This window comes from Mytilus edulis, chromosome 11 (genome assembly GCF_963676685.1).
Source record: "Mytilus edulis chromosome 11, xbMytEdul2.2, whole genome shotgun sequence".
NCBI classification, from domain to species: domain Eukaryota; kingdom Metazoa; phylum Mollusca; class Bivalvia; order Mytilida; family Mytilidae; genus Mytilus; species Mytilus edulis.
In genome coordinates, this window is record NC_092354.1 from 60715328 (window position 1) to 60727437 (window position 12110).

At 33.9% G+C, this 12110-nt stretch overlaps 1 protein-coding gene across 1 annotated transcript; it reads right to left on the reverse strand.

The window, feature by feature from the left end:
• Nucleotides 1-3381: 3381 nt before the first annotated feature.
• On the reverse strand, nt 3382-4041 carry LOC139494454 (uncharacterized). Its single transcript, XM_071282615.1, has one exon. The coding sequence runs from the start codon at nt 4039-4041 to the stop codon at nt 3382-3384; it is 660 nt and encodes a 219-aa protein (XP_071138716.1).
• Between the last annotated feature and the right edge of the window lie 8069 nt (nt 4042-12110).

Genomic DNA, 12110 nt, shown 5'->3' on the forward strand with positions numbered 1-12110 from the left:
TGCAGTTTTTGGTCATTATCTTGAATATTATTATAGATAAAGATAAACTGTAAGCAGCAAAAATGATCAGCAAAGTAAGATCTACAAATAAGTTAATATGACCAAAATTGTCAATTGACCCCTTAAGGGGTTATTGTCCTTTAATGACAATTTTTCACAATTTGTTCATCATATTTGCTAACTTTAAAAAATCTTCTCCTCTAAAACTACTCAACCAAATTCAACCAAACTTCATCTGAATGATCAGTAGGGTGTATAAAATAAAGTTTGTGTTTTATTTTCTATTTCGTCAACATGGCTCAAAATAGAACAGAGGGTAAAATGCAGTTTTTGGCTTATATCTCAAAAACTCCAGCATTTAGAGCAAATAAGACAAGAAGTTAAAGTATTTATTAGGTTCAGGTCTACCTGTCCTGAAATTTTCAGCCGAATTGGGTAACTGGTTTTTCGATATAATGCCCCTGAATTGATGATTTTAAAGAAATTTTGCAGTTTTTGGTTATTATCTTGAATATTATTATAGATACAGATAAACTGTTTATAGCAAACATGTTAAGCAAAGTAAGATCTACAAATAAGTCAAGTTGACCACAATTGTCAATTGACCCCTTAAGGAGTTATTGCCCATTAAAGACTTTTTTCACAATTTGTTCATCATGTTGACTTACTTTAAAAAATCTTCTCCTTTGAAACTGCTGTATCAATTTCAGCCAAACTTAGGCTAAATGAGTTTCAGAGTATCTAGTATACATTTTATATTTTATTTCCTTGTATGTCAAGAAACATAGCTCCTATGGCTAAAATAGAACATAGGAGAAAATGATTTTTTTTTGCTTTTGAAGAAAATAGGACGATTCAAAGAACATTTAAATAAATTGAAAAGCCAAAATAATCATTGATGAGAGATTTAACCAAAAAATTAAGGTGAGCGATTCAGGCTCTTGAGAGCCTCTTGTTTCAATATAGTCAGTGTAGCTCCAGCTTAAAACTTTGAGAACTTTAAATAAATATTAACAGGGAATACCATGAGCATTAAACAACCTCAAAGATAAAAAAAAGAGCAATGGTAAGATGCAAACAGACATGTTCAGTCTTAATTTGACAAATATTAAAGCAGTATAACCGTGAAGCTCATTAACATACAATGTTCAAGAAAAGATTTCGAAATTTTGTAACTAATTTGTATTGACACCTTGCATATAAATGATATCAATAGTACTAGTATGTTGATAAAATTCCTTTAAAATCTTTAAAACTAGGTTGTTGCTTGTTGTTATCATCCTAGTATGTGTTTTGTGTATTGATTTGCACAAATCAGGCAGTTAGTTGTCATGTTTGAATTGTTTAACACTTTAATTATGAGGCATTTTATAGCTATGCTTTTGCTCACTACAGGCCATAAAGTGATATCTACTCGCTATCTTTAATCTTTGCTCTCATTGGCAATCATATCACATCTTATTAAAGATGTTTTATATTACCCGAAAGTTAAACATGAGTCACCATTTAGTTTTGATAACATCACTATTTATTCAGTAAAAACTCACAAGATCCAAACAGTTTTATTCGATAAAAAATCAAACTTAACAGTCAATATCATCGACTAGTATACAAATCATAAAAAAATAGAAATGGGTTTAAACCCAAGTACAAACATACCAGTATGTAATATAAACATGCATACTGTTTTCATATTAATAGGGAACAAAATTATAAGTCAACAATTGTTCATTTCTTTGACCAATAAGATACATTTTCCTGTAAGCAACATGTATAATACAAACACATTTTTTTAAATCAATAAATGTCATGATTCAGGTATCTAAACCTTTTTTTTCTTCTCAAAAACAAGACAAAAAAGTTGTATTTTCTCAAAACCTCAATTGTCTTTATGTTCCTTTACATCAAAACTAATTAAAAAAAATCAAAATAAAATATTACACAACCCCAGTACAACACTCTGACAGACTGGCACAAATCTATAATGAAAAAATAATCTAATAAGTGAATGGGTCTTCTGAGTTACTTTTTATAAGCCACCTGTTTCATCACTTCTACCAGAGAGTTCATCGTCTCTTTGTGTCTGCGTTCTGCAGCGTCTTCTCTCTTCTGCAAGACATCTTCAAAATAATCTGTTATAATATCAACACCCCTTCTTTGTCTTTTTGCTGATTTTGCTTTATCTACAAAACAATATTAAAATTATTTACAAACACTCAAGAATTACAAATTAACTTTTTTTATAATGTTACTGAAGATAAAGTGGAACAATCTGAATAAGTTTAACTAAATTTTCCCCCACAATGACCACAGTTCAAATAAAAAATCAGTTACTTCTTTCATCATGTTCATATAACAAAATTGAAAGATCCTGTAGTGGCAATCATACCACATTTCTAACTTTAAATTTTTTTTGGATCATTTGCCTTTATCAAATTGTTCACATATTTGTTATGTGCAGTCTTAAGGACGACAAATCCAATATCGTAATTTAAGTCTTTATTCATATACAGAACCTCCGGGGAGGGTACAAAACTGAAAAGATACAAAATAAAACAAATTACCATGTTTGCAAAACAATGTCAAAGTGTTACCTAAATAATTACAATTATGTCACTAACTGATTGCCATAACTTGTAAACCATAGAAAACTGCATGTGAATGATCCAATAGTTACCTACATGTAGATCAACATTTATACAACCTTACAAGCAAAAGATATCTTCATACACACAAACATTTATGATATAAAGCAATTATAATCCATGTGAAGTAAAAAAACTGTACGTTCATTAAATGACACAAATGGCGCTCCATAGAACTATTTTCTTCAAACAAACTGAGTAACGCAGATTATAATCAAATATGTAATGGGGCAAAGTTAGACCAGACAGGTTAACTATCTTAACTTATACATGAATACTCAAAATAAGCAGTTAACGGGCGTTACAAGGATGTAAACAACTACCGGTCAAAATGTACACAATTCACCACTTTACATAAAACATACAAAAAATACAGAATGATCACTTATCCGGTGATCAGCAAAGTTCATAATACAAGTAATAAAAACTTACTCTGAGGTATCAGCACCATTATAAAGGAAATACGATGAATTTTCTGTAGTGAAACTTAGAAACACATTTGGCGGAAATATAAAAATCAATCCATATCGACTAATTAAAAACCAAACAGTGGGGATACGTAAAACAATCCGGGAGTCAGCACACTCCCCTCCTGATTTCATAAGAAATCACTACATACATAAACAAGTTCAATTCATAAATACACAATCAATGAAAACTTCTAAAGTTCACACAGTATTATCTGTTGATAAACCCATGTACATTATCGATAATGTTATTATCAAGATTACAGTGTTTATTCAGGCTCAACAAGCAAAACGATTTGAGATATTGGTCTCACATAAGTCACTGGTTGACCATCACGAATGATTCGAAGTTCAACTTTACGAATTTTTCCATCCTCACTGGGGAAAACTCTTTGAACGATACCAGTTGGCCAGTAATTTCTTGCACAATTATTGTCTTTCATGAGTAATACTGTTCCAACTTTAACATTTTGTTTTTCCGTTTGCCATTTAGGTCGTACTTGCAATGAATGTAAATATTCCTGTCGCCACTTTGCCCAGAATTGTTGAGCGAGAAATTGCACATACTTCCAATGATGTCTAATAGAGTCTTTTTTCTCAAAATCGGGAAATGGACAAATGTCGTCTGCTTTTTGAGTGAACAGAAGAGACGGAGTGATCACACTTGGTGACTCAGAGTCATACGATACACATGTCAATGGTCGGTTGTTGACAATTGCAGTAACTTCTGCTAAAAAGGTAGTTAACATCTCATGAGTCAAGTCTTTGAAACGGTTTTCTAACAGCAATGAGTCCAATATTCTCCTAGACACTCCGATAAGTCGTTCCCATGCTCCACCGAAATGAGAGGCATGGGGCGGGTTCAACTGCCATGTAATTCGATTGTCGTTTAAAAAGTTCTGAACATTACCAATGAGACAACTCTGCATGCATCCAAGTCACAATTTATAAAAGTTAACCATTACAGGCCAAGGTATGGTCTTCAACACGGAGCATTGGCCAACATCGAACAGCGAGCTACAATAGGTTTAAAGCCAAAGCTAGGGCCCCAAAAATTTATACTAGTGTAAAACCATTCAAATTGGAAAACCAACGGTATAATCTATTAAAAAGAACAGCATTTTTTTTATAACTTATATTTTTAAATGTAAATACCACTGTATTACTAGTACCTCTACCAACAATGTTTCGGTAAATATATTTTGGGTACGTATTCAGACCTATGTGCGACTCATCAAACGTGATAACTGTTTATATACAGTTGCTAAATGATAATAATGCTAGTAAATGTCATACGAGTTACGCAGTATCACATTTTAAAAGAATTCATAGATGTACTGTTCCGAGATGTGTTACAATCTGATATTTTAAGCTTCGACAAATTACCTTACCATTCGCTCTCCGCCATACTTTTTTTTAACCGGGTGTATCTTGCCGCTCTGTGAAGACCGACAAGATCGGCTTAAGCCGTTGTGCTCCGGCGTCTGATTTTTCAGCAAATAAAGTGTCTTAGCCAAACCGGAAGTACCGACCGGGCTTAGCAAATGAAGTCCGACCATTGTACTTCCACCGAAACCTTCAAATTGATCCTGAATTTCTGTACCATCGAATCCTAAATTGTATAGCCCTTCTGCACGATTCTCGAACAAAAATGATTCTAATCTATGTACAAATGAATGCCCAAATATTAAAACTCAATAAATCATAATAAACAAATTTAAGAATTTACAAATAAAATAATACCAATATTTGAATAAAAGAATATTTTAGATGACTTTTACCTTCTGAACAAGTTCTGTGTAATCTTAACTACGTTTTTCCTGTACTTAATCGTCAGTTATCTTCTGTCAAAAATCAAATAAAGTCTCAACAAACTTAAAAATTGAAAATCTTTACTTTTCTGGCAAAACAAAAATAGAGTCTAGTAGCATTCAGTGCAATTGCGATAATGCGGGCGCAACTTGACGCTTAATGAAACTAAGCATGCACTTTAACCTCATTGGTCAATTAAAATATTTGTGGCCAATGATAATTAGTATTGACCCTAACCATGCTGACCTTGACTGCTTATTTCACCATTGATACGAAATTAAACCTATACAAGTTGAAACAGTAGCCCATAAAACTAAAAATTAGTGTATAAAAATTTACTGCCAAAAATGTTTTTATTAGAATAAAACTTAATATATGTACTAGAGTATACCACTTTTGTCTCATAGAAAATTAGTAAAGCCTTCACAGTTTTTTTTTAATATTTAATTTTCTGCTGTTTAGTAAGTGCACTTCATTATTATAACATCAACAGAGAATTAAATAAAATGGATGTACTTTCCTCCTCCAGTGCCACTTTTAATAGGCAAAAGGCGTATAACACCTTGCCTCTTCGAAAATCTTCAGGCGAATTAGATACACAATTTCCCTTGTCATTTAATTTAATTTGCTTTAAAACAAATCTTGTATTTAAAAGCAGAATTTATTATGTACCATAAAAATCAATATTGTAAATGTCAAAATTCAATTTCTTGTTAATAGTTATCAAAGGTACCAGGATTATAATTTAGTACGCAAGACGCGCGTTTCGTCTACATAAGACTCACCAGTGACGCTCATATCAAAATAGTTATAAAGCCAAACAATTAAAAAGTTAAAGAGCATTGTGGATCCAAAATCCCCAAAATGTTGTGCCAAACACGGCTAAGGTAATCTATGCCTGGGATAAGAAAATCCTTAGTTTTTCGAAAAATGTAAAGTTTTGTAAACAGGAAATTTATAAATTATAGTTAACCTAGTTGACCTTGAGTATGAACCAATTACATGTTCTTCAGCCTTTCTCTGTTCAAATCTGTGACTAGAGACACATTTTTTTTTCTCAATTTTCCCTGCATCATTTATATTCAAAAACACATTTTGAAGGGTTAAGGTTTTAGAACCTGGTTTTGGATATGCAAGGTTGAAGCAATAAATTGCAGCCATGAAACCTGTGATAAGTTTAATAAATGTGTCACAGGAAAAGATAGTGTTATTATCAATTTAAAGCTCAAAGCTATTAGAGTCCATTGTTAAAAGTTTGTCACAGACTATCAAAGAAGTTGGTGAAACTGATGAATTCTGTCCTGCAAAGAATAATATTTTCTCAATTTTTTTCTTTAAATAAGATGGCACAACTTGTAAATGCAATACATTGGCTAGCATCTGAAGGAAAATATATATATTCCAGTAAACGGTTTAAACCTTGGTACATATTTATGAATACATGCAAACTATGAATATAGTTCATTCTAGGTGACCGAGTGGTCTAAAGCGCTATACACAATTATAATCGAATGGGAAAATAAACTACCCTGAAATGCGTTTACTCTAAACATAAACAAAGAGGGATAACTCAATACCAAATAAATAAAACACTACATTCCCCGCCTGATTTGGAAATAAAAAAATCACTACATTTAAAAAATAAACCCTATAAAATATGAAAAATTAATCAATAAAGCATGTTTTAACAAACTTTAACACAAATAAATCAAAGTACTCAAATCAACCCTTATAATACAATTGTCATATATAAATGTAAATTTAATCTGACATCAAATGTACAAGCTGTATTATTGGACGGGTATACGTTAATGGTTCCCTGTTCTTTATCACTCGCACTGATTCTATGCCCACTAATCCGTCTTAACTAGGAAATCGATAATTCCGGTTGGCCACTGATTGCGTGGTAAACTAACGTCTATCATGAACACAATGTCACCAATTGGTAAGTTGCGACTTTCACTTGGCCATTTTGATCGAGTTTTAAGGTTATGCAAGTATTGTAGGTGCCATTGTGTCCAAAATTGATTCGCTAAAACTTGTACATGTTTTCACTGCGATTTGTACATATCCTTCACAGAAAAAATGAAATTATACGGTACTATATCACTATTAATTTTCTGTGTCAAAAGATTGTTTGGTTACAAAATAGAAGGCGATTCAGGATCACTTGAAAAAGCAATTATCGGTCTACTATTTAAATTACTTTAAGAGGGACGAAAGATACCAAAGGGACAGCCAAACTCATAAATCTAAAATAAACTGACAACGCCATGGCTAAAAATGAAAAAAGACAAACAGAAAAACAATAGTACACATGACACAACATAGAAAACTAACGAATAAACAACACGAACCCCACCAAAAACTAGGGGTGATCTCAGGTGCTCCGGAAGGGTAAGCAGATCCTGCTCCACATGTGGCACCCGTCGTGTTGCTTATGTGATTACAAATCAGGTAAATAGTCATTATTCGGTAGGTCACACTCATGAAAGGGAAGGGGATTGTAATTACGACGCAAGGAACATATCCGATATCATTTGTGAAACGGTTATTCCATAACGGTCAACCAACTCGTGACGGCGTCCGTAAAACTTACGAAGGGATGATTTCAACGTCACCATTTGGAACTCTTGGTTTAATAGCTTCCTTGTGATAGATGCAGGCCGTTATAATCGCGTCTTATCATGTGTGTAGTTTATATTAGTTTATCAGTTTTGGTTTTCTCTTCATTTTGTTGTATGTATCCTCATCAATTACATTAATACTTGAGCCAGTGTCGATAAGAACGTGGATGTCTGATTCATTGATTTTTGGCATTGACAAGTTCTTGTCTTGGCTAATCACGTTTGATAGAGTTCACGGTTCCTTTTAGCGGTTCTGTCTGTAGTCCAAAAACATATTCATCATCTTAACTACTATCTATCTTTGATTGACATTCGAAATTGTTTTCAAAATCTGAATTATCTAGCGTATTAACAGATCGTTTAGTATGACCATTTTGTTTTTATCTTATCTTCTCAAAGTGATTAAGCTTCTTACAAAAGTTGCAGGATTTTCCCTGAGCAGGACATTTCCCTCCGTTCCACAATTCCTACATGCGTTGTTTCGATTCACACGTTGTTCAAGATGCTTATCTTGTTGTAAACGGGGGTCTGATCCCGGATCCGGCTTACGGTTTTGTCGAATTCTCGTATCCCGCTTATCAATTTGGTGGTTTCCCGTTTCCTGCTTATTAATTTTACTATTTTTAGCAGTCATCTTGCAAAATCCCCCCAATCGGTATGCTTCAATTCTCTTACGGCATTGGCAAGACATACGAGACCGACAAATGGCTTACTGGTGTCACAGATTTTAATATAAAGGAATGATAGGCATGATACTGAAACTTCAAATTGTGTCAGTGACTGACTTGCCGAAGGTCGGTGCCGGGTACTCTGGGCATAAGGGTTGCCTTTAACTTTAAAAAGGACTGTCATAAAATCATAGGCCATCATATGGATTTAAAGAAAACAGAACGAATTTGATAAACAAAAAATTATGGATTACATCCACTTCATTTGAACTTTGGACGACAGCTGTTTCATTAGCAATTCAAACCTCACCCCTAATTTTTTCAAATTTCCAAAATACCTGATACCGATGTAAGTGCAAGAAGGCTTTATTATTTTATCATTTCCTCTTAGTGTAAATAACACATTTGTGTAATAAGATATAGCTTGTTTTATTATAAATCAAGACGAATTCTCGGAATAATGTTTCGCCCACTCCTTGTGCGTGTTATGTTAGCTGGGTCACTGATGCTTAAATCATATTCATCCACATCACTTTTAACATGATCACTTTCTGTATCATTGTCATCAGAATCGCTGTCTTCAAATGTTTCCATTTCTTCAATAGATGGACCCGAAGAGAGAAAATTGAAGTCTAGCTGGTTTTGCCGTTCTGTCAGTTCATATACCGTTATGTATGCCGTCATACGACAAAATTATTTTTATGTCTACCTGTGCGAATTTCAAACGCGCAATTTTACACCAGTAATGAAAACCTTCTTTCATTTATGGTTAGACTTTACATAGATAAATTCAGCCGTATAAGAAAAGCAAAATGAGAATGTTAAATTTGATGTATGCCTTTTTGTGCTACTTTGTTACATTTGTTGTTTATGTAGTGATATTAAGATGATAACACAATATTGACTGTTGTACCCCTATTTTTGACATTTTTACTCTTTGAGTATGTTTGTTTTGTTCATGCATCGTTGACAATGTAATAGAATTTGATGCGACTGTCATACAAGTGAGAGGTTTAGCTAGCTATAAAACCAGGTTCAATCCACCATTTTCTACATTAGAAAATGCCTGTACCAAGTCAGGAATATGACAGTTGTTATCCATTCGTTTGATGTGTTTGGACTTTTGATTTTGCCTTTTGATTTTTGATTTTCCTTTTTGAATTTTCCTCGGAGTTCAGTATTTTTGTGTTTTTACTTTATACCACTGCAGGCAGTGTTCCGGCCTTGTCCTTTGTGTTGTCTCCCCTAACTGTTCTTTGTCGAACACATTTCCGTGCTTTTCGGCCCATCTAATCATCAGTTGTTTGTCTGACTCTGTCATGTTTTCAGGTTTCGGTTTGTGTATGAACGGGACGTTTGCTAGCGGTATAGCTGTCTCTGGAACGGGATAGTAGTGATCCCGATGTGTAAAATAGTGCACTGACCATTGAGCTATTCTCTTAATAGACTCCTTTATGATCTCGTGGAAATCCCTTGTGTGTTGACTCATTGTAGGTATATCAAACTTTATATGGCTGGTTGCATGAAAATGTTCAACTTGTCCTGTTAGAAATGACTGAAGCTGAACATTTGGTACTCCGGACAGGTCCTTCTCTAAATATTGCAATGATTTTGCAATTAACTGTACCGAACTTACAGTCTATTTGGAAACCATACCTTCTGGTCCATTTAAAGTAACTTCCCTACCATAGAACTAGCAGTTTCCTCAAGAAAACTATGCAGCTTAAGAGTTTCTATCCTAGCTTCACCCAACGATACATTTTTTGGTTTAGTTCCCTTTAAGTGTATTCCAAATGCAGAATAAAATGTACCCAGTGCCTTCAAAAAGTTGCTTGTTTCCTTCAAACTTGTTATCATTTTTACTGCATGTGCTGAGGTATCACATACATAAATTGTCTTTTCTTCACATGCTATTCCATAAGGCCTGGTTAAAGTAGCAAATTTATCACTTCCATCCCGATCATGTCCTCGCCGCTTCCTGCAACATCGATTATTGACCCGTTTTCATCTGTCTATTTAACCTTCCCGGAAGCTACATCCGAGAAAATCAAACCGTCTCTATAGATATTCATCCCGGTAACTTGGCATTGTTCATTGTTTTTCATTATTAAGCGTGTTTTCATTGTTTCCAGGTTAACAGCCGAAATACCGGTATCACTGCTTACATATAACAACGACTTCTGTAAAGACATGTTCAGTTCTGTTGTCCAGTCCATAGAGTATGGCAGTATTTTGGTATTGTTACCTACAAAACCGATCCCATCATGTTCTACCGCTAACTGACATATCTGACGAATACCATTGTCAGCAACATATAGGAGATCTTCACATGATACAATGGCTACTGGGTTGACAAATTTCGTAGACTGGTTAGTTAAGTTTACACAATCTGTACGCAAGGTTCTATCATTGTAAAGTTTGGTGGTTTCATCAAGCTCTTTATGTAGCCTCGTTTGCAATTCTTTGACGTTTCCTTCAGTACTAGCATTTCTCTTTCTTAATTCTTCTTGAAGATCGTTTTTTCGCAATGCTGTAACTTTAAGTTTTGGATCTTTGGCAGTTTTAATAGCCCTTATATCTCCTGGCGTGTATTCTGGAACAAATGCAATAGTATTCTGCATTGTTATATTTCGAGGATCAGCGATATTGTTAAGGAGAATTTTGCATGTAACAGGGTAATGTAGTCTTGCCAAAACAACTCGTCCTTTGTTTGTCTTATTATCATAATCAATAAAGACTACAAAACCGTAAGTACCAATACAAATAGAAACAGGACAGAACATTCCAGGTTTGTTAGATTCCTCGAACCGCATTCTTTCTGGAATTATTGTACAAACGACCTTGTTCAACGATGACAATCCATGCATGTATGTGCCTGTTCCATCAAGTCATTCAGTGTTTTTCTTGTGTTGATGTGTTACATAAATTATTTGTTTCTCTTTCATTTCTTGTACCTAAATTGGGCCGTTAGTATTATGGAGGGGGGCATTATTATTTGAATTGTTTTACATTTGTTATTCCGGGAGTTAGGATGGCTCGTAATCACATAACAAAATTATCAGAACTCATTAACCAAATGTAATATCTGTTAACGAGTAGTTTTCATACCTCGGACTGCTTAATAAAAATCGTTTGACCGCATCAATCTAAACAGACATTATTTGCTATTTCTTTCTGCAAATCTATATAGCTGCACAGTACTTCAGTTTTAATTTTTGGTCTAGAGGGAATGTTATATACAAGTTACTGCAATATTGGAAAACAATTTTGTTCACATCAATTTATAGTGACAGCATGCAGGGGCAGATCCCGCCATTTTAAAAAGGCGGGGGAGGGGTTCCAACCATGAGTAAAAGGGGGGGGGGGGTTTCAACTCTATGTTTCTATTCAAATGCATTGATCGTAAAAAAAAAAGTGAGGTTCCAACACCTGGAACCCCTTCCTTTGATCCTCCAATGAGCATGTCCTCTTTTTATTCAAAATATTGAATCATTAACAAATATCAGTAGTTTTTATACTAGAGTCGTGTAATAAAATCTTTTGACCGCATCAACCAAAACTTACCATATTTGCTTTTTTTTATGTAAATCTATATATCTGCACAGTTATTCAGTTATAACTTTAGGTCAAGAGGGATTGTAGTATATAAATAACTGCAATATATTGGAAATCAAATTTTTTTCTCGCATCAATTTAGAGTGCCAGCATTTCCTATCTTTATTCAAAATATCGCATCAGAAACAAATATCGGCAAATGATCAGTAGTTTTCATACCTCAGACTGACTCATGTAACAAAATTATTTGTCTGCATCAAAAACTGACCATATTTGACAGCATCAACCAAAACTGCACATATTTGACCGCATTAAACAAAACTGACCATATTTGCT

What these genes read in the sequence shown, in the direction of transcription:
- LOC139494454 (XM_071282615.1), bottom strand. Translation starts at nt 4,041, where the DNA reads ATGCAGAGTTGTCTCATTGGTAATGTTCAGAACTTTTTAAACGACAAT.